We start from the raw sequence: 22,753 nt of genomic DNA on the forward strand, positions 1-22,753 counted from the left end.
ACTTTCAAAAAAAAAAAGAGGTAAGTTTAATAACATACATGCAAGACCTATTCTAAAACAGTAAGAAAAGAAATTACAGAGGGCCTAAATACACAGGGAAATATACCATGTTGATCATTTGAAAGACTCAATATTGTTATTATGACAATTTCCCTCAAACTGATGTATAGGTTTAATGCAATCTAAATCAAAACTCAAGCAGGTTTTTTAAAAACTCAAAAGTGACAAGTGGATTCAAATTTACATGGAAATGCAAAAAACTTAGAATAGCTAAAACAATTTGGATCAAGAGCAGAGTTGTAAGACTTGCACTAACTGATTTCAAGATTTATTATAAAGTTACAGTAATGACAGTGTGGTTTTGGCAAAAGGACAGACACAGATCAGTGAAACAGAATAGAGAATACAGAATTAGACCCACATATATTGGGTCAATTAATTTTCAACAAAGGTACAAGGCAATTCAATGGTCAAAGGAACATCTCTTCAACAAATGGTACTAAAATAACTGAATATTCTTATGAAAAAGTGAACAAACATCAACCTTTATTTTTCAAATGCAATAACTGATTTGAAATGGATCATAGATCTAAATGTAAGAACTAATACTATAAACCTTCTAGGAAAAAACAAGGAGAAAATCTTTGCAATCTTGGAGTAGACAACTATTTCTTAGGCTTAAAAAACAAGAACCATAAAAGAAAATTGATAAACTGTACTTTATCAAGTTTAAAAACTTGTTAAGAAAACCAAAAAGGTAAATAAACAAACAAATAAATAAATAAGTAAATAAAAGAAAACCAAAAAGGTAAACCACAGAATGAGAGAAAATAGTTGCAATATACATGTATCTGACAAAATTCTTGTGTTCAGACTCTCTCTCTCTCTGTATATATATACATACATACACACATGTTATAGTAACAAAAAATGAAGGTGTTTTGTATATGTATGGAAAAAGAGAAACCAACCAAGAAACAGAAGAGTTATATAAAGAATTTAAAATATGAAGAAAAAGATAACTCTATAAAACTAAAATAGGCAAAAGACATAAACAGGTATTTCATGGCCAATAATGAAGATATCTATTTGATCTCACTGACAATCAAAAAATATGAATCAAGATCATAAGATACCATTTTTATACAGTCTGTTTTACTATGTAGTAATATAATTCAAAAATTTAGTGACTTCAAAAAAATCATTCAATATTTCTCATGATTCTGTGAGTTAGGCTAGACAATTCTGGTCTGGACTAGCCTGGCTCTTGAGCTATGCAGGTCTCAGTTGGGATGCCTCGTGTTAGGTCTCCTATGCCCCAGAAGGTTAGTCTGGCTTTTTTTTTTTTTTTTTTTTTTTTTTTTTTTTTTTTTTCCACATGGTGGGCTCGGAGTTCTAAAGAGCTGTAAGAGAAGATATGCCCAATGTGCAAGTTTTTCAAGTCTCTGCTTGTATCACACTTGCTAATGTTCCTTTGGTCAAAGCAAGTCATGTGGCAAAGTACAGCGTCAAGGAGTACAGTAACAGTAAAATCACACTACAAAGGATGAGAAGAATTTGTGACCATTTTGCAAGTCAACACTAAATTTTATAATCCACCACACCATTCTCTGCATGGATTCTTTCAGCAAAAAATAAGCAGATGACAATAGCAGAACTTGGAAAACACCTTGTAAAAAGGTGAATACTGGCATATCCTTGCTAGCAACTCTATGCCTAGACATATAGCCAAAAGAAAAGAACCTCCTGCACGTGAAGAGCTGATAGGTACAATAATATTTTTAGCTACACTGGTCTTAATAGAAAAAGTCATAACAACTCAACTGTCCATTGTCAAAAGAACAAACAAATAAATTGGCATAAAATTATACAATGAAATTTACTCATTTAACAAATATTTACTGAGTACATACTATTCAGCTAGGCATACTTTGAGGTACACTTAACAGTTACTAAGGTACTGATAAACTCAAATATCTGAATTTCTAAATTAGATTTTTGCAGATATAGAGATCCTAGAGATATCCTTATGATTATTTAATAAGAAATTAAAGAAAATTCTTCTGCTCCATAGAAGCAGTACTAATATCTCCTGTAAGTGGATCTTAAAAACTTATAAGAGGCAGGAGAACCTTGTATATTCTCTTGATTAAATGCTTTTTGCAATATGGAGACTTGAAGGTTTCTGGAAGGAATCAGACTCAACAATAAGGAAGTGGCTAGTCAGATCAACAAGTTCAACTTCATTGGACTTTAGGGGCGCCTGGGTGGCTCAGTTGGTTAAGTGTCCAATCTCAGTTCAGGTCATGATCTTGCAGTTTGAGTTTAAGCCCCGCACGAGGCTCTTGCACTGACAGCTCAGAGCCTGGGGCCTGCCCTGGATTCTAGGTCTCCTTCTCTGTCTGCCCCTCCTCCTCTAGTGCTCTGTCTCTTGCTCACTCTCAAAAATAAATAAACATTTGTTCTTTCTTTGCCACGGTTTGTTGGAGTTTTGGTTCTTCTTGCTTTTTCTGGGCTGTATCGTTCTTTCCAGGCTACTTTGCAGCAAGTTGAGTCTTGAGAATCACTTTCTACTGGAATCCAAAGATCTAGCAACTAGGCTTTCAATGGATTCGCCAACAAAGCTTTACCCATCTTGCAGCCCAGAACCTTCTCAGATGGCCAGTGAAGAGAATTCCCAGGAAAGCTCAGCTGCCTCTCAAACTATCTCTGAGGTATTAATAAACAACCTTAGTAAATTGACTCTCGACCCTAGTATCAAACTCCCTTCCCCTCTACCGGAATATCCACCCCAAAAGCAGGACAGCGAGAAGAAACCACAGGGGCTTGTGGACCGAATACTCAGCAACAGGAAGAGGGGTGGAATAAGGACTTTGTTAACTGCTCGGAAAGAAAGAACAGAAAGGCTGATGTGGTTTATTAAAAACCATCACTACTTCAACCAGCATTCCACGGATGAATCAAGAGTGGAAAGATTTAGATGTATATGTCACTATCACCTGTATCATAGAGATCCTTCTGAGGATACCAGCATGGAGAATAATTATGACATGGAGTTGATGTAAACATAAACCTTACGATACTGTTTTTTTTTTTGCTAGTAATTTTAGGATCAGTATGCAGCAGCTTGGGAAAGCTGCTCTGTTAAGACAAACTGTGTCATATTTTGATAATCTATGATATAAACTCTGTTTTGTCTTTTCTACCTTGATAACAGTAATTTGTGAGGAATCCTGTAGCTTGCATTTGAACGACTTCAATATACCTTAGTTCCACTTTTTGATATGACCCATGGAAGCACTAGTAGGTTTTGAGTGTTGCCTTTATGTTTGAGAAGCCTGAAGTCATGAAGATAGGTTAACCTAACATGGGGCTCCTGCATGGCTCAGTTGGGTTAAGCATCCAATAGAGCTCTGTAGAATAGGGCTCTGTGCTGGCAGCTGGGAGCCTGGAGCCTGCTTCAGATTCTGTGTGTGTGTGTGTGTGTGTGTGTGTGTCCTTCCCCCACTCACACTCTCTAAAAAATAAAAACATTAAAAAAAAAAAAAAAGAAAACCTAACATCAAATTGGAAGCCAAGTAACTTGTGCAGGAGGAATATATAGAGAATACTGGGTGGTTTGGCTAGAGCATAATTATAATTAGGGCAGGGTGCATAGGCTAGATTTTCTGTTTTTAAAAACTTGGATTGTAACAAAAAATTTTTTATGTGGTAGTTCCAGTTTTAGTAGCAAATGTGTATGCAGAAGATCTTATTAAAATTGAGACTTATTTGAAAAAATAAGTAAATAAATAAACATTAAAAAATAATAATAAACTTTACTGGACTTTAGTCTGGTTTCATTTAGACCAGAGAGTAAGAACTCACAGAGCTGATCCTTTCTTAAAAGAATTCACGGGGCGCCTGGGTGGCGCAGTCGGTTAAGCGTCCGACTTCAGCCAGGTCACGATCTCGCGGTCCGTGAGTTCGAGCCCCGCGTCAGGCTCTGGGCTGATGGCTCGGAGCCTGGAGCCTGTTTCCGATTCTGTGTCTCCCTCTCTCTCTGCCCCTCCCCCGTTCATGCTCTGTCTCTCTCTGTCCCAAAAATAAATAAAAAACGTTGAAAAAAAAAATTAAAAAAAAAAAAAGAATTCTGAATAACTAAAAACTTTCACATGCTTTATATAAATATATGTGTGTGTGTATACACACACACACACATATATATACATATATATGTATATATGTATGTGTGTATATATATATATATACCTACACACATACACATATATATATAAATATATAGGCATATGTAAAAATATAAATATGTAGGTATATGTGTGTGTGTGTGTGTGTGTGTATAGGAAAAAAGTGAACAATCTAGTTCCCCTCTGTCCCTCATCTACCTAGTACTCTCCCTGCTAGATATACCCACTTTTATTACTTTTGTGTATTTGTTTTTTCTGCAAACACTCCTTGGCCTCCTTTGCCAGCTCTCTTTTACCTGACCAGGGCCCTCTCCTCTTCCCTGTCACCCCAAGTGATTTATTTGGTCCTATAGTTTAAAATACTAGCCTGAATTTGTCTTAATTTTTTTAATGTTTATTTTTTAGAGAGAGAGACAGAGTGTGAGTGGAGTGCAGGCAGAGAGAGAGGGTGACATAGATCTGAAGCAGTCTCCAGGCTCTAAGCTGTCAGCACAGACCCCGATGCGGGGCTCGAACTCAGGAAGCGCGAGATCATGACCTGAGCTGAAGTCAGACATTTAACCAAGGTAGCCACCCAGGCGCCCCTAAAATACTAACCTGAATTTGCATTTCTGGTCCTGATCTCTAGATCTGTGTCCCTAATACCACATTTGGATGATTGCTAAGCATCTCAAATTTAACATGTCCTTCCCATCCCCCTTCTTGTCACAAACCTGGTCCTTCCCAAACCTTCCCTCTCCCAGTACTTGGCACAACCCTCCACCTACTTACTAAATCCAGAAGCACAGTCATCCTTGACTCTTCTCATTTCCTTACTCTTCACATCTAATCCAGGACCCAGTCCTATTCCAAATATATTTAGTATCCACCCACAGCTCTCCACTTTTTTGCCACCACTGTGGTCCAGGCCATTTTCATCTCTCATTTAGACTACTGCCATGGACTCCTAACTTCTCTTTCCATTTTTATTCTTGTCCCCTTCAATTCATCCTTCACATGTGAACGAGAGTGGAGTCCTTATAAATCATACTACTCCCCTACTTGAAATTGTAGGACTTCCTATTACGCTCAAAATCAAATCCAAATTCATTTCCATGGCCTACAAAGCTCTATATAATCTGGACCATGAGTATGTTCCCTACCTCATTTCATGTTGCTGTATTCCACGTATACTGTGCTAGAATCTCAAATGGGCACACATCCACATTAACTCTCATACCTTTGTTTCCTTCATAATATTTACTACACTGTTTATTCTTTCATTTCTGTGTTTAATCCTTTCTCTATCAGGGTCCCAACTAAAATACATTTGTCCTTGCTTCCCACTGTTTTCTCCAAAACCTGGTAAAGGAACTAACACAAGATTTTTAGATTTTTGTTCCCTGATTGGATGAATGAACAGATACAGCAATAGATGTCATTGCAGAATAATCTTCCCATGCAAAGAAAGTAAGTGCTAGAAGATAACAATGCACGTTAAATTCCCAAATAGCAATTCTCAAATTCTGTTATGGTTTGCACAGATAATGTAAACTAATAACAATAACACACAAAAAAACTGAGAGAATAGCCTATTAGAATACCTCATTTGGTTAAGAATCTCACACATGCTGTACAATATTCACAAAATGAAATACATATATATTTATTTACTGAACCTTCATTAATACTAAGCAAACAATGACAAGTAAGCAGCAACAAAAAGACATGTGTTCAAAGAGGGTTGGGAAAGAGTTTTCTCTTAGCAACTTGCTCAGTAGGCTACCTGATGATAACAATAACAATCATGATTAACTATATGCCATTCCCAACACTTTACTTAAATCTATTCAGTTAACCCTAACAGGTACCGACTTCATAGCCTAGGAGGAAGAGGTTAAGTAACTAGCCCAAGGGTTGCATAGTAGTAAAAGCTGGAATTTGAAAGAATGCAATCTAGCTTCATTGCCCTGGCTCTTAACACTACCTAGTGCTTCCAAAAAAAAAATTATAAAGACCAAGGTTATTATTTTTTTAATTTTTAAAAATGTTTTATTTATTTTTAAGAGAGAGAGTGAGAGAGACACAGTGCAAGCCGGGGAGGGGGCAGAGGGAGAGGGAGAGGGAGACACAGAATCTGAAGCAGGCTCCAGGCTCTGAGCTGCCAGCACAGAGCCCGATGCAGGAATCAAACCGCGAATCATGAGATCATGACCTGAGCCAAAGTCCGGCACTTAACCAACTGAGCCACCCAGGCGCCCCAAGACCAAGGTTATTATTAAAGAACTTCAAGAACAAGAGAAAACATCATAATGAAATACTGAAAAAATTATGTATCTCTGAATACCAACAAACTGTTTAGCAATTTCAGTTAGACTAGCTGGGACAGGATTACTCAATGGGTCACCCTTGCTTAATTTAAAAATGCCTTAAGCTTTAAATGCCTTAGTCTTTTATCTGACACAGAAAAGTGTCTCCTGTTCAAATTTCCAAAACCTTCAAGGAGGATAATATTTTTAAATGAGCTTTACTGAAGGGTTTACATAATACACAGTATCAGTTCGGCAAACCCTAAACACAGTTGCTTTCCTAAATAGAGTTTCTTGAAGCAATAAACTCTAAAAGTTTACCCCTCAAAATACTTGCAAGTCTGTGAAAGCAGATTATTAACTAATACAACAACAAACACATTATCACTTAATTCATTAAGTTTGTTTCTGAGGTTTAGTAAAGATTTTCTAATCTGGAGTTTATGTCTGTACCAAAGAGAGAGAGAAACGCCAACAAAAAGCACTGGGCAAAAAAACAGTGATTATTAAGTATTTGGCCGTATAATCTCCAAAAATGGGGAGAGACTAAACAGGTTTTGTGAAATCAGTGGAAACGAAACGGTTCTCAATAAGAAAAAAAATGAACTATTCTACACTGGCTATTTACCCAGAATAAAATAGAGAAATGGCTCAATAAATTAACAGATAATTCATATAACAATATTAAAATTACAAATAGTTTGGGGAGATTTTTTAACAGGAACAAAGAAATTAATGCAGCTTCTTCCTACTTATTACCAACAACATTTACTCAGTAGAGACACGTGTTACAAAGATACTCTGTCTTTTCCACTTGTCAGAAAGAAGACACCTTGATATCTGATAGTAATGCAGCATGAACTCAGAAAAACTGTTCTGAAGAACAGAACTAATTTTCTTTCTTTCTTTATTCCATTCCACTGCAAATCTTGGCAAGCACAGTGTTTTTGTTTTCCTAGAATTTATAAGAATAAATCAGCTAAGGGGTGCTTTGGTGGCTCAGTTGGTTTAGCGCCCAACTTGGGCTCAGGTCACGATCGTGTGGTTCATGAGTTTGAGCCCCACATAGGGCTCTGCGCTGACAGCTCAGAGCCTGGAGCCTGCCTCGGATGCTGTGTGTCTCTCTCTGCTCCTCCCCTGCTTGCGCTCTGTCTCTATCTCTCAAAAATGAATAAAAACGTTAAAAAAATTAAAAAAAGAATAAATCAGCTAAAAAGGGAAAAATGTGTACACACATATAGATCCCTTTAATACATAGAAGAAACTATTTTCATGCAAACTGGAAAATAATACCAAACCATAAAAAGATGCCTGGAAACAACCTTAGAAGAACAGAGAAAAGACTTGTGATTTCATTTCCAGTTCAGGGTGTGGCACTACCTAAACTATATGACCTCAGGCAAGCCAATTACTGATTGTTTGTGGGGCTCAATTTTCTCCTCTGTTAAATGGGAAGAATATAACTATATGTTCATAGAGATTGCTTCTAATTCTACATATTGCTTTCAGTAGGCTTTGGTAAAATGATAAAGTTTTTTACTTAATAGAAGTAAGTAATGAAGGCTCCAGGCTCTGCAAACCCTGAGCTCTGAGCTGTCAGCATAGAGCCTGATGCGGGGCTGGAACCCAAGAACTGTGAGATCATGACCTGAACCAAAGTCAGACACTCAACCAACTAAGCCACCGAGGCACCCTGAAAGAGAGAATCTTTTTTTGTTTTCTTTAATTTTTTTTAACGTTTATTCATTCATTATTGAGAGATAGAGAGAGACTGAGCATGAGCAGGGGAGGGGCAAAGGGAGGGAAGATGCAGAATCCAAAGCAGGCTCCAGGCTTCGAGCTGTCAGCACAGAACCCGATGAGGGGCACGAACTCACAAACCGTGAGATCATGACCTGGGCCGAAGTCGGATGTCCAACCGACTGAGCCACCCAGGCGCCCCAGAAAGAGAGAGAATCTTAGGCAGGTTCCAAATGCATCACAGAGCCTAATGGTGAGATCATGACCCAAGCCAAAAGTAAGAGTCAAATGCTCAACCAACTGAGCTATCTAGGTGCCCTGCACTTGGAAAAAAAATTTATGTCTATTTATTTATTTTGAGAGAGACCACCCATGGGAGGGAATGGCAGAGAGACAGAGACAGAGAGAGAGAGAGATGAGACAGAGAGAAAATCCCAAGCAGGCTCCACACCAGCAGCACTGAGCCTGACCTGGGGCTCGAACTCAAGCTGTGAGATCATGACCTGAGCTGAAATTAAGAGTCAGACATTTAACCGACTGAGCCACCCAGGCAAACCCTTGCACTTGGAAATTCTTAAGTGACAATACATGATGACCAAGAAAGATCAGATTTAAACTACCAAATGCAAAACTATACTCATTTTCTAGTCACCAACTTATTAAACACGGTGACTAATGCAATGGGTTACAGTATGAAACTATTCGTAGGTAGCTTTTATTGGGTCCAAAACTAGGGCAAAGATCATCTCAGAAGTGTGTGATAATATTTTCAGATAAGTAACACTTAATATAAAACATCAAACTGTGAAATGATACAAAGCAACAGTATTCTGCAGTTATATATTTCCAGCTTTCAGAGTAAACTGACACCATCACCGTATTTTAATTTATATAGTGATTTCCCATTTACTATCTCACTTAACCATTGTGAAAATCCTATGAAATAAAGTGAGCAGTACTTTTATCAACACAATCCAGACCAGCTCAGAAAGTTAGGTAACCTACCAACCTTTATTCTGGAATGTGAGTCACAGAAATTAAACTGTACTAATCAAGTAAGAAATATCCCTCAAAGGGAAGAAAAAAGCTTTAGTGTTTTAAAATAATATAGGCAAAGAAGTAAAATATAAAAGATCTCTACTACAGAATCATTTCATACCCACACAAATTGGCCATATTTGTCAGGTACTACCATCCCTCTTCCAAAGATCAATAAAAACATAATCTAGAATGCATAAAATGTTCCCGGTAAATAATTTCTTACCATTTTCATTTATGTTAAGAATGCACAACTAAAATCACAGCTCATGATAATACAATTAATAGGCAGTAGCGGTCGGAACATTAAATTCTCTGTCATTACATCATAGAAATACTTGTACAAACTTCTCCAAAAGACCAGTGCAGTCTCTCTACAAAATTTCTGACAACAGCCCCAAAGGAGAATTGAAAGACACTGAAGTTAAGAAAAGGAGGTGTCTTGCCATGACAGGTAAACTGTTTCAGAGCCTATATGAGATTTTTGCATGATCTGCATAAAAACAAAGATAATACTTTAAACCTACTGGAGGTCATTAAGTAATCTTAGTGTGACACAGGGCCACATATGGCTTCTTGGAATTTTAGAGATTAAGCCGATCCCCAGGTTTTACTGCAAGTACCTCCGCTGTAATAGAACAGGGGAGAGGAGAGTGTCAGAAATTTGGAAGAGGTAGAAAATTCTGCTCCTCATAAAGTAGTAGGATATACGTGAAGGGTTTTTGCAAAAGATAAACGGAGCTAAGGCCCCATTCCCTTGGCCACCAACGCTTTAGATGGCACTTACAAGCCTGAATTTTGTTTAGAAGCGAATGCATTTAGTATCATGTATTAGTGGCTGGGGAGGGCAAGAACCAAACTGACAGGTCCTGAGAAACAGCTTGGTCATCAGCAGGGAAGATCTTCTCCACTTACTCTGAGGTTGATACCGGGGAAGGAAGAAGAGATGGGTACTCTACAGAAGCTTAGAAGAGCTTCCAAGTCCGCGACGATGAGAGCGAATGATAGGAAATCCAGTGTATGGGTTCACTGTACCGGGGTGAACCGTGAGGTGTCCCAGATAACCTGGCTACCGCCAGACCGAGACAGAGTCAGCAGCGCCCTAAAACACTGCTTGAAGTCGAAATCACGGTGCCCCACATCTATATGATCTAAGTGGGAGAGCTCCGGAAGAAGCCAAGCCCTGATGACAGTCTCAGGCTTCCGTCCCCAATTTCACGCGCTCGTTTACCTACCCGCTCTGACCCCGGCTTCTCCGGATCTCAGTATCCTGGAAGCGGCTCCTGACCGACTCTCACACCCGCCGCTGGGGTCCGGCCAACCGGAACTCGCTCTCGTCACTTCCGGTCCGTTTCCCACCCCCCATCCCTCCGGGGACCGCCTCCAAGAGACAAAAGTTCCTTTTTCTTTTCTGCAACCTCCGAAGATCTTCGCGGGATTTCAGTTCGGGTCTAGGTTCGGGACCTGTGGGCGGGACGAGAGGAAGAATGACTGTTGTCTTCGAGGTTCTTGATCCGGAACTTATCAAGGAGTCCCGGAAGAGGTAACTCGTGGGATAGAAGCGTGTTCACTACGCGAGGGGGAAAACGGAGCGGCGCGAGTGAGGAGTTGGTGAGGTTCTCTAGGTAAGTCGGCCCTTCATTGGGAGGTAATTTTGTATTCTCTCTCCAATTGGAATGTTTCTTTCCACCTCATTACATACCTCCTCCCCCGAGCCTTTCACCTCCGTAAACTGTCTTCCGCCCAACTGGACACTGGAGCCACTGCTGCTGTTCAGCCAGTAGTCCTTTGGAAGAAGGGACCAAAATCTTGAGAAGGAGAAGAACCCAGAATTTCTTGTTCCCAGGCAGAGCCTTCATTCAGGCAGCATGGATACGCTTGCTCCGAATGTGAGAAAATACCGCGCAGGCCTGTTGAGTATTTATTGAATACCCACAGCGTATGAAATGGAGTCCTACGAGGAAAGGAAAGGTTTCCACGAATATGGTCGAAAAATGTGTCTCTCTGTGTAACACAGATATAATGTTCAGAGAAGTGTTTAATCCTGTTAGCCCAGGCACTAGACTCTGAAAATGTGATGTACAGTCGTTATGTGTAATTGCTACAGCAGTTCTGTAGAGTAAATAATTAAGACTGATTGGGGGATGATAAACACTTGAGATTGGTGTCGTTTGAACCACGCCTTCATGGCTGAAGAGGTTGTGTGTGTTTGTGTTTGTGTATGTAAGTGAAGAAAATAGAAAATAATTCCTGGGAGAGATGGCTCTTTGAAGGGACCTAGTAATTTGGTGTCGCTGGATAGTACAGTATGAAGCAGAAGAGTAGATTAGGAGAAAGTAGGTAGCAACCAAACTGTATAGTGCTTTGGATTTGTGCTAAGGGATTTGTTTTATATTTTAGGTGTTTACCTGGTCATATTTTTTTAAGTTTATTTATTTATTTTGAGAGAAAGAGCAAGCAGGAGAGGGGCAGAGAGAGCGAGAATCCCAAGCAGGCTCTGAGCTGTCAGCGCAGAGCCCACTGCAGGGCTGGAGATCATGAATGGTGAGATCATGACCTGAGCCAAAATCAGAAGTAGGTTGCTAAACTGACTGAGCCACCCAGGCACCTCCATCTGGTGGTTTTTGAGCAGAAAAATTACAGGATCAGATTTGTGTTTTACAAGTATAATTTTAGGGGTGCCTGGATGGCTCAGTCTCTTAAGCTTCAGACTCTTGATTACAGCTTAGGTCATGAGCTCACAGTTTGTGAGTTTGAGGTCTGCATGTGGCTCTCCCAGGAGTTTGTTTGGGTTTCTCTTTCTCCTTCTCTCCCCCCACCCCCCAAATAAATAAAGTTTTTTTAAAAAGTATAATTTTAATGGCAGATGGACTAGGATGAACTAGGATATGCATGAAGCAAATGAGGAAAGATCAGAGATAGAGAAGTAATTTGAAGGCTTTTGGCCAAGACATCGATAGGGCACTGGTAGCAAGGATAAGGAGATAGGTTGAACACAGATAAATTCAACAAGGTTTGGTGACTGGATGTGGTAGGCCAGTGGAGAAAAAGTCCAGGGTTACTAAGAAATCAAGAATACAGAAAAAGGTGGGCCACATGGATGGGTCAGTTGGTTGAGCATCAAACTCTTGATTTCAGCTCAGGTCATGATCTCTTCGTGGGAGCAAGCCCTGTATAGGGCTCTGCACTGACAAGTGGGGAGCATGCTTGGGATTCTCTCTCTCTCTCAATAAATAAATAATAATGAAAAAAAAATACAGAAAAAGGAAATTTTAGAGGGAAAGGAAAATACTGAGTTCAGTGTAGGATACAGATTAGAATACTTTATAGTACTCTAGTAGAAGCTGGAAATTCCGGTTTGGAGCCCAGGAGAGGTGTCAGGAGTCCTCAGCATATGACAATTTGGGAATAAATGGGATTTGCTCTCTCCTCTATTAGATGTCAGCTCCATGAAGAGTGGGACTTTGTTTAGTTCAGTGCTCTATCTCTAAGGTCCAGAACAGTGCCTGGTGCACAATAGGCCTTCCATAAATATCAACTTATTGGATGAAAAGAGAGTTTATAGACCATCACTGTCCAATAGAACTTTCATGGAAATATTCTGTAGCTCAGAGTGACCGTTAGCCACTTTTAAGTTGTTGAGCTATTGGGCACTTGAAATGTGGCTAAGTGCAACTGAAGAATTGAATTTTTATTTAGTTTTAATTAAGTTTAAATAACTGTGTTTGACTAATGGATACCGTATTGGATGATGTAGGCATAGACTGAAAAGAAGGCTAAACGTGTAAGCAGGTGCAATACATACATCAGGGGCAAACATCAGAGCTAGAGGAGACTGGAAAAAAAACTATCAGAAAGGTGGGATGATAATAGGGTGAAAGATTAAAGAATTAGAGGGAGGAAAGTTTAAAGAAACGTTATCATCAGTGAGTGGTGGAGAAAACTCAAGATGAGGCCTAAAAGGAGGCAACTACATTTGGCAATTAGCAAGTGTCTAATTCCTTACCAATATCAGTTGAATGGGGAAGGGAGGCAGGTAATTAAAGAAGTTTAGAGGTAAAAGGAAAAAGGAGTCAGACAGTGGTCCAAGGGTCAAAAAGGATTGGGGAAAGGTTTTTTTTTTTTTTTTTTCAGGTTAGAAAAGCCAAGGTATAGCCCCAGGGAGTACGATTAATGGGTGGGGAACACGGTTCTGGAGGGAATGGGATCAAGAGCATTGGTGAAAGGGGCTTAGTCTGGGAGGAATTAGAACACACCAGGAGGAGGGTTTTTACAGGACGTGTTTGTTTTGCAATGCCACCATTGCCCAAGATTATCCTTGAGACTAAGAATAGTTATGTTTACCTTAGTCTCAATCACTGGGCTTTTGATATGTGTGTGGTGTATATGCAGAAAGGGAAAGAGGCTGAAACACCTTTTGGAGGAGTTAGATGATAATGTAATCAGGCTGATAGGTGATTAGAACATCCTAAAGAATAAAAATGTTAGGTATTAATGGTATTAATATGGTAGAATTAGAGACCTCATGAGGTATGGTACAGAAGCAATGAACTTTGTAATTTCTAGAACTTTTTTTTCTTTCGTTTTTTTTCTCTTACTGGTATGTTTGTTTTTTGGTGGTTATTTTTGGTTCGTTTAGTTTTTGTTGCTGTTGAGAGAGAGAGTGAGAGCGAGGGAGTGGCAGAGGGAGATAGAGAGAAGAGAATCTTAAGCAGGCTGCATGCTCATGAACTGTGAGATCATGACCTGAGCCGAAATCAAGAGGCAGGACACTCAACCAACTGAGCCACCCAGGAACCCTGGTATATGTCTGTTTTTAGATAAAGTTCAGAAAGTGAGAAGCTTTCTGTCATGATCTCTAGATGAGTATATTTTATACTACTTTTATTAGTTACATTACTGTGGATAAGCAGGTTCTCTTTTAGATCCTTATTTTTCTCATCTTTAAAATGAGGCTCATGCCTTTTTTAATTTTCATAGCAACCATAATGGAAGTAAAGGAGTTAGCAAGTTATACAACACATAATAGGTCCTCTATATGTGGTTCCCATCTCCAGATAGTACCTGAGTCTGGTATATAGGATATTTGGTTACTTTGCAACCTAGAAATGGGTGCAGAAAATCCTTCTAATTGTTGACATGGAGGTTATGGATATAATTTTTACATAATTGAGTATTTATTCACTTTGGAATCTAGTTAGATTATGAAAGAGAAATCCTGATATGTAAGCCTCATGTAGTAACTAAATGTTAGATGCATTCTGAGAAAATGTGGGTTCTAATAAGAATTTAATTTTTTTTCTGACTGTAAAAAGGCATCTAGAGCCATAAAGTACTATGTCAGTACAGCCCTGTCACCATTATTAGTCATACCAGTGAAAGAGGACTGAAACTAGGTACTGACAGCTTACATGTGTGACCCTCTTGCCTCTGGCCATTCCGTGTCACTCTCCTTTGATCCCTCAATGTTTGTTTCTTAAATCTGTATTTCTGTGTTAAGTGATAGAAGCTTGAAACAAAAGGCCACATATTGAATGGTTTGATTTATATGAATGTCCAGAATAGGCAAAATAGATTAGCAAATGCCAGGGACCTGGGGGTAGAGAAAATGGGAAGCAACCGCTAATAGTTACACAGGTTTCTTTTTTTTTTTTTTTTTTTTTTTTGCATGCACAAGCAGGGGAGTGGAGCAAAGGGAGAGAGAGAGAATCCCAGGCAGGCTCCCTGTTCAGCATGGAACCCAGTGCAGGGCTCAATCCCATGACCCTGAGATCATGACCTGAGCTGAAATCGAGTTGGAAGCTCAGCAAACTGAGCCACTCAGGAGCCCCAAGGGATTGCTTTTTGAGGCAGTGAAAATGTTCTGGGATTAGATAGTACTTATGGTTGTACAAACTTTTGGATATATTAAAAAACCACTAAATTGTACACTTTAAAAAGATGAATTTTTATAGTATGCAGTGTCTCGAGAAATTTAACGTCCCCTATGGTATCCTTATTTTTAAATTTTTTTAAGATTTTATTATTTTTTTTTAATGTTTATTATTTATATTTGAGAGAGAGAGTGTGTGTGTGCGTTAGCAAGGGAGGGGCAGAAAGAGATGGAGACAGAATCTGAAGCAGGCTTCAGGCTCTGAGCTGTCTGCACAGAGCCTGAGGGGGCCATGAGATCAAGACCAAGCCGTAGTCAAGACACTTAACTGAGCCACCCAGGTGCTCCAAGATTTTATTTTTAAGTAATCTCCGCACCCAGTGTGGGGCTTGAACCCACAACCCTGAGATCAAGAGGCACGTACTGTACCAACTGAGCCAGCCACTCACCCCATTCTCATTTAAAATATTTGTGATAAAGTATTTCCAAGACTGTCATCTATGCCATGTAGATTATCCAAGGGCACTTACTTAATAAGCACTACAAATATGGTAGTCCCGTGTATTTCAATATATAAATGGTTAGATGCTGTCCCACTAGAAGAAACTATGGTTATTTGTGCCTATACATGGAAGCATTCTGAATGTAACAGCCTCAACTGTAGACTGATACGGGTGTTTTATTGGTGATTCAAATACCATGAATAGCTTTGCTGAGGTAACAGGAATTTCTAAAAAAAGGATGATGTTCCTTTGTTTTATATGATAGTTACACTTCTGGTAAATTCAGTGTATATTAGAACTATGCAAAAAATATTTTGTGTCCATGTGTATAATGAAGTTAGCTTCTGGTCTCAGTGATTGATGGTTTTTTACCTATAATTATTTCCAGCGGGAAAATCTTTGCTTTGTAATACTTTTAGCATTCCATGCTTAGGTCTAGTAAATGTCAGCAGCACGCCTCACTCCAGGCCCATTGCTGTGACAACTAGGAACTTCTCTGAGGGGTTGGTACCAACCATCCCCATTGAGAACCACTGCATTATGAAGACACAAATAAGCACTATATTCCAGAGAAGGGATGAGTTATTCTTGGTTCCTTTACATCCTTTAGACAGCTTGATAAAATAGAATATTTCCTTTGTCTACAAGACTTAGGGGGAAGACAGAGGAACAGAGTTTTATGGTATCCCAAGAACTAGATACTCCTTGAGATTCAGAATGATTGTAACTGCTTTACCTGAATTCTTGAATCTTTTCTAGTACAAAGGGAAGAAAAAACAGTACATTAAGATCCAAAATAATATTTTGCTTTTTTTCTGGATGACTTCATAATGGTTTTTAAGTGTTGCCACTTATTTACCTAAATCAAGGTGTTTTGTCTGATAAGCCTGTAATTTTTCACTGCTATAGTGATAACTTTTTTTCCTTTCCTTTCAGATGCTCTCCAAATCCTTGGTGATGGAATATTTGGCTCATCCTGGTGCACTTAGCTTGGCTGCCGGAGTTGCTTGTGGCATGTGCCTGGGTTGGGGTCTCCGTGTACGCTTTGGGATGACTCCCAAAAGCTCAGTGAGCAAGATAGACACAGAGCCTGGAAGTGAAGCAAGCATCTTAGGAGAAAGTGGGGAGTACAAAATGATTCTTGTGGTTCGAAATGACTTGAAGATGGGAAAAGGGAAAGTAGCTGCCCAGTGCTCTCATGCTGCTGTTTCTGCCTACAAGCAAATTCAAAGAAGAAACCCTGAATTGCTCAAACAATGGGAATACTGTGGCCAGCCCAAAGTGGTGGTCAAAGCCCCTGATGAAGAAACTCTGGTTGAATTATTGACCCATGCAAAAATGCTAGGACTGACTGTAAGTTTGATCCAAGATGCTGGACGTACTCAAATTGCACCTGGTTCTAGAACTGTCCTGGGAATTGGGCCAGGACCAGCAGATCTAATTGACAAAGTCACTGGTCACCTAAAACTTTACTAGGTGGAATTTTGTATGATGACTGTCCCACCACAATGTGTTTTGAAACTGTCAAATTCTAACAATAAAACAAATTCTCCCCCTACCTTAAGTATTTTTGAGATCAAAATCAATCTGTTCCCATGTTCTTTTATCAGGTACTTGGCTCAGTTATCTTGGCTTAAAAAAAAAAAGTTAAATGGTCCTGATGTTTCAAGTGATAGCTGCTGAAACAAATGTTTGAGAAACTGGTCACAACCAAATTGGATTATAAGGGCGGGGGGGGGGGGGGGGGGGGGGGAGGGGGGACAGCATTTCCTGTGCATGGTTACGTCCCTGTGTAATGGCTTTTCTTCCCCAAGACAACACTGCTATACCCCATTGAAGGACCAGGGTTCAAGGTATTCTCATTGGATGCAAACTACAGTTTGTTTTCCTGCCATCACTTTTTGGATGACTGATAGCCAACATTAATAGATCATGGTATAGCCCCAAACAGCGGATTTATAGTCTAACCTTCTGGATTAACCCACCTGTGCAGTATTTCATGTTCATTTCCCTGACCCATACTGGCCAAAGATTTCTCAGTAGTGCTTCTACATCATGGCCTATAAAAAATTCCTTTTACTTCCCCACAACTTCCCTAATAGTGCAGGCATTGAAAAACTTGCAAAGTGACTTGTATGGACTTTGAAGGTAGTACTAGGCCCACACGAGAATCTAGGGAAATGGTGAAGTGAATGTGGTGTGTCATCCAACATCCTACTGTTTCTTTACCTAAAACTTAAGGAACTAGATAGTTCAATTATTTAAGGGCATCTTTATTTCCCTTTTGATATATGGTTATCATGACATAATTCCAATAGTTACTGTTACACCACCTGCCCAGGATAGGAGGGAGGTTCCGGTTCCCAAAAGCAACATAGCTTTTTGAATGAAAGTCTTTTAGGGGGACCCTGATAGTATTTCTAAATTGAGTATATCCCAAACAACTAATGATGCCAGAGAGGATTTTGGCAACAGGTGCATGTGAAGTAGCTCCAATTCTCCATGATTAACTTCAGTAATTAGCATTACTTAGCATTGAGCTTCAAACATAAGCAGCACGGTAACACTTCAAGGTCTAAGGTCAGTGGAGTCTGGGTAAAACAATAAAGACTACTGCACTCAGTCATAGTTTGTACTATTTGGTCAGTTTTATAGAGTTTACACTGGCGTATGACAGCACAGGAGAAACTGCATCTGTGAATGATGCCACAGTAGCAACTGCTTCTAAATAGAATGTTTACACTAGATTCAAAAGTGATGCAACAGCATGTAACTGAGGCAAAGAGAACTTAATCCTAAATGCACCATTCTGGCTCATGTAATTTCTGAGGCTTGCCTCAGAGACTGATGGCTCCCAAGTTCAAATACAGTGCATTCCCAACAGGATGGCCAGCTGACTCAAGTAACTGTAAGTCATGGTATATCTACCAGGATGAATAGTATACAAATTCTAATAATTCCAGAAATATATTATGCTTATTTCCTACTTCACCTGTACTTAGTATTTATTTTATAGGGTGCTTAATCTTACAGTTCACAAGGTACACTCTGCAAAGTCCATAAGGTCTTTAAGATACTTTCAAGGGGTCAGATATTTTCATAATGCTAAGACTTTTTTTTTTTTTTTTCCCTGTGTTGACATTTGCACAGATAACACAAAAGCAAAGGTGGATAAAACCTCTGGCATCTTTCACGAATCAAGGCAGGGGCACCCTACCTATACAAGTAGTACTTCATTGCCCAGTAGTGTCTGTCTCTCTCCCTCCTCTCTCTCTCTCTCTCTCTCTCTCTCTCTCTCTCTCTCTCTCTCTCTCTCTCTCACACACACACACACACACACACACACGATTCACTTAATGTCCTTGATAAAGCAGTAAAAAAGAAAATTATTAAATTTGACCCATCACTACTTTTGTCTTAATATTCTAACACTGAACACTTCTGGTACACACTGAAGTATGAATGTTGCCCTGAGAGAAAAAAAATGTGTGGCTGAGTTGTGAGCTGAACTAGCAGCCTTGGTCATGGAAGAGTTTTACTTGTAAAAACTGACTAAGTATCCAATTAGCCAATCATTTTAAGAAAAGCAACAGACCGTATTCTGGAAAACTTCTATCTACCTCTCCTCCAAGTTTCCCAAAACCTAAGATTTTTCTGATGAGATCAGTGTTCCTCAGAAATAGGATTTTTAAAGATATGTGTCAACATTTAGAAAACCTGTACAACTTAATGAATCTATTTTCCATATAACCAACGCATGAGGGTACAAATCATGCATAGATAAAAGATCTATTCAAACTAAAGACACTAGTGGATTTTAATATAATGTTAAAGTTGAGTGTTACAGTTTCAGATTCCACATTTCAACTAACTACAAGTATCTGAAAAGGCTATTAAAATACTTTCCTAATTATACATCTTCGTGAGGCTAGACTTTCTTCACCTACTTTTAAAAAAAAGTAGTAACAGTGAATGCAAACAGAATCCAGCAATCTTCTGTGAAGAAAAACTTTGAAGAGACTTGTAAAAAACAGTGCAATTCCATTTTTCTCATTTAAGAAATAAGGCTAATATATAATTGTTTATGTTTACATGCAATGAGTTTAATAGTTACATTTAAATAAATTTTTAAAATTTGTTTTTACAGAACATTCAAGCAGCCCTGCTTGCAGCTCATATCATTCTGTTGCTATTGTACTAATGTCTATGTTGAAATAGTTAACAAATATCAGATTTTTTTTTTTTTTTTTTGGTACAATGGCTATATTTGGATACTAGGGCAAAAGATCACTGAAGGTATGTTTACCTCCTCAGAGGGTTTCCATTACTCTCTTCTCTCCTGTTTCAGTTACATTTAGACAATTATAAGAATTCTTAATACTGTTTCCTATTTTAAGTTACTTCTCCCAGACCATCATCCTATTCAGAGTAATGTCATGGAAGATCCCTTAAAATAAAGTTTATTACCAATTTGTTCTACCACTTATGTACAACACCCACTGCCAAGTCTTAAGGTAGGCATTTTGTGATTTAAACATACTCCTGCAAATAATTCTGGAAAGTACTCATCATGTTAATACACACAAGGGAACATATTCAGAGGTTCACAAAGTATAGGAAAGGTCCAGAAGAACACATCTCGACTGAAAAGAATTAAGCTCCCAAGGACCACTGCTATTCTCCCTGTTGATTTTGATTAACAACGAAGACAGGGAGGCAGAGATCCACAGCAGAAGCATAAGTACAGCCCAATGTTTTCACTATGACAAACCAAAACAGGAGAAGGGATTTTCTAGTTAATACTATAATTTTAGGGGTAGGATGATTAAAAGTGGGGCAGGGCAGGGGTTCTATGTTTAAAAAACAAAAAAGAAAACAAAAAAAACCTGTGCTGCTTATGGTCATTTGCCTGGTCGGTGTGGAGAATTATAGGGCAATACAAGACTAGGTTTGGTGGAGGACTGGGTTTAATCCTCTAACTCTTTTGAGGATTAAAAAATGAAATGAACTTAAAGTAACATTCTCAGCCATGAACTAAAAGGGTTGAATTCAAACACTGGCTTAAAAAAATTCCACTTAAAAGTACTCATACTTTGGGGCCCTTTTCATGGTGAGGCACAGTATGTTAACTACATGCTTACATACTTTGATCGCAAGTTGACAGAATACCCATATCTGTTCATTTAAGTGAAATGCTTAGGTAAAAACCCTGAAGTGCCACTTGGTTAAAATGATGGGAGACAGCCAAAATGTGGCCTACTACAGTGCTCTTCAGACTGCTGCATGTACCTTGTTAACCACAGGAATGTACATGATGTAATGCTGTGTATTTCCCTATCCCAATCCTCATTCTGCTTTTGCACTCACACCTCCCTGTACCGCCTCAATACCCAATATAAAACTACCACAACCACGGTTCTTTGGTTAAAATTTGAAAGGTATTTAATTAAAACTGCCATTCTACGTTATTTCCACAGTCCAGTAATTTATTTTAAATTTGAGTAATTTCAAATTCCACAAACAAAACTGAAGAACAGCAATATTTTGTTTGAATTCTCTCTTCTGTACACTCAGTGATCTAAAACACCACAATATCCAACATACACAAACCTCAGGGAAGGGTTAGTAAATACACACAGATTGGAATCATGGTGCTCTTTGTTCCTGAATGGAATGGTCCCACAGAAAAAGCACAGGATACAGCACAACATAAGGGCACCTGTTACATATGAAGTGAGCAAAAACACACTAGCATTTTCTATATGCGTAATGAGGAAACCTGCATAGGTTAGAGGGCCTTTTATGCTCATTTAAAAGTCAGGCAATTTGTCTGTAATGCATTTTTCAAATAATTTGGAGAGCACTGCAATCCAATGTAGGATGTGCTGATTAGTGTTGTCTTTGTTGGCATTGACAGTCTTACATGGTCACATACCAATACTTTTGCTGTAGCTTTTGAGTAAGAGATTTAAATGCATTTTAGACAATACATATCATAAGCTGTTTACATACACTAAATTTAAGAGATTCAATATTAGAGTTTTTTTTTTTCTTTAAACACTACAGAGTGCAAATCAGGTTCTTCACAACAGATTGAGTATTAAGCAGTTCTTCAAAGAATGAGGGGGAAGAAAAAAAGCCCAACTGAATAAACATTGAAACTATTCCCCTTTGAAAATAAATTCTAAAATGATGCGGAATGTGAAATAAGCTTTTAACACAGGTGATCCGAGTTTATAGTTAGAAACAAAAAGTAGTCCTTCATGAAATAAAGGTTACAAGAACATGTGCCTGTTTTCCCATTATAAACTGAGAAGCGGGTAGAGACGATGTTTCAGTACGAAAATAGGCGACTACAGGATCAGCTTTCTGTCTCACATGCTGTACCCAAAGCCAGGCTGTGGCTGCCCATAGGGTGGTGCAGTATAACCATAGCCAAAAGGTGCCTGGGGAGGGACTGCAACACTGGGTCCTGCTGTCAGCATCAACTGGGGCTGACCTAAAGAAGAAAAACAAGAAAGGGTAGGGGGTGGAGGGGCAGGAGGTGGGACAAATTGTTAGCAGTGTAGACTATCATACTCTAATCTCCCCTACTCTAAGAACATAATCAAAACTTAGAATGAGTTTTGTGGTGGTACTTTTGACTGTCACAATTTTGGCATCACACCCACCCTAAGAAGGGTTCTGCCTAAAAAGCTAAACAATTCAGGGCAGAGGACAGAACAGTGACAGCAATTATGTTACCTCATTTTATTTAAAACAATATGCACAGGCATGCTTGACATGAATGGGCAAGACATCTGCCAATACACTTATCACCACATGGTACTCACACACGTTTAGTGAAATAAGCACAGGAAAGCTTAACTTTTTAATGATGTGGTTTTAACACAAATAAACCTTTAAAATTAGATTTAAATTTCTGATTTAAACAATATAAATGGTAATGAAATGAAATGGTAATCTAATGGATATCTAGGAAAGAATCTAGTACTAGTTAAGAGAAAAACAAAAACAAGACACATTCAAATATGCTTACGTATGAATACATCAGAACACAAATCTGTTTCAAATACTGTATTAGCACTCGTACTTCATTAAAAAAAAAATTTCAGGGGCGCCTGG

The 22,753-nt window shown here is 38.8% G+C and overlaps 4 protein-coding genes and 1 long non-coding RNA gene across 8 annotated transcripts in view; 3 read left to right on the forward strand and 2 right to left on the reverse strand.

The window, feature by feature from the left end:
* The window catches only part of VMP1 (vacuole membrane protein 1), a 127,296-nt gene extending 116,639 nt beyond the window's left edge, over positions 1-10,657 (reverse strand). Inside the window, exon 1 of the mRNA XM_007086742.3 lies at positions 10,489-10,657. The gene's annotated coding sequence lies outside the window, so the exon portion shown is untranslated. The remainder of the gene's footprint in view (positions 1-10,488) is intronic.
* PTRH2 (peptidyl-tRNA hydrolase 2) overlaps positions 1-17,186 on the forward strand; it is a 56,117-nt gene extending 38,931 nt beyond the window's left edge. Inside the window, exons 2-3 of one of the 4 annotated variants that reach the window (XM_042965524.1) lie at positions 9,586-9,707; positions 16,565-17,186. In XM_042965524.1, the coding sequence (XP_042821458.1) occupies positions 16,565-17,104 (540 nt within the window). In that variant the 5' untranslated portion in view covers positions 9,586-9,707 and the 3' untranslated portion in view covers positions 17,105-17,186. Of the gene's footprint in view, positions 1-9,585; positions 9,708-10,679; positions 10,879-10,958; positions 11,143-16,564 lie in introns of those variants that run through there. The other 3 variants (XM_007086741.3, XM_042965521.1, XM_042965522.1) reach the window with 3 other exon arrangements.
* On the forward strand, positions 2,414-3,065 carry LOC102951101 (developmental pluripotency-associated protein 3-like). Its single transcript, XM_015539584.2, has one exon. The coding sequence runs from the start codon at positions 2,607-2,609 to the stop codon at positions 3,063-3,065; it is 459 nt and encodes a 152-aa protein (XP_015395070.1). The 5' UTR covers positions 2,414-2,606.
* A 192-nt stretch (positions 17,187-17,378) lies between the features above and the next one.
* Positions 17,379-22,753, forward strand: part of LOC122233755 — a 56,333-nt gene continuing 50,958 nt past the window's right edge. Inside the window, exon 1 of the long non-coding RNA XR_006211454.1 lies at positions 17,379-18,536. This is a non-coding gene — a long non-coding RNA (uncharacterized LOC122233755). The remainder of the gene's footprint in view (positions 18,537-22,753) is intronic.
* The window catches only part of CLTC (clathrin heavy chain), a 65,862-nt gene continuing 63,598 nt past the window's right edge, over positions 20,490-22,753 (reverse strand). The window contains exon 32 of the mRNA XM_007086740.3: positions 20,490-22,127. Coding sequence (XP_007086802.1) covers positions 22,003-22,127 — 125 coding nt within the window. The 3' untranslated portion in view covers positions 20,490-22,002. The remainder of the gene's footprint in view (positions 22,128-22,753) is intronic.

This window comes from Panthera tigris, chromosome E1 (genome assembly GCF_018350195.1).
Source record: "Panthera tigris isolate Pti1 chromosome E1, P.tigris_Pti1_mat1.1, whole genome shotgun sequence".
Taxonomy (NCBI): Eukaryota; Metazoa; Chordata; class Mammalia; order Carnivora; family Felidae; genus Panthera; species Panthera tigris.

Excerpts from the sequence above, each read along its gene's own strand:
- LOC102951101 (XM_015539584.2), top strand. The coding sequence starts at position 2,607 with ATGGATTCGCCAACAAAGCTTTACCCATCTTGCAGCCCAGAACCTTCT.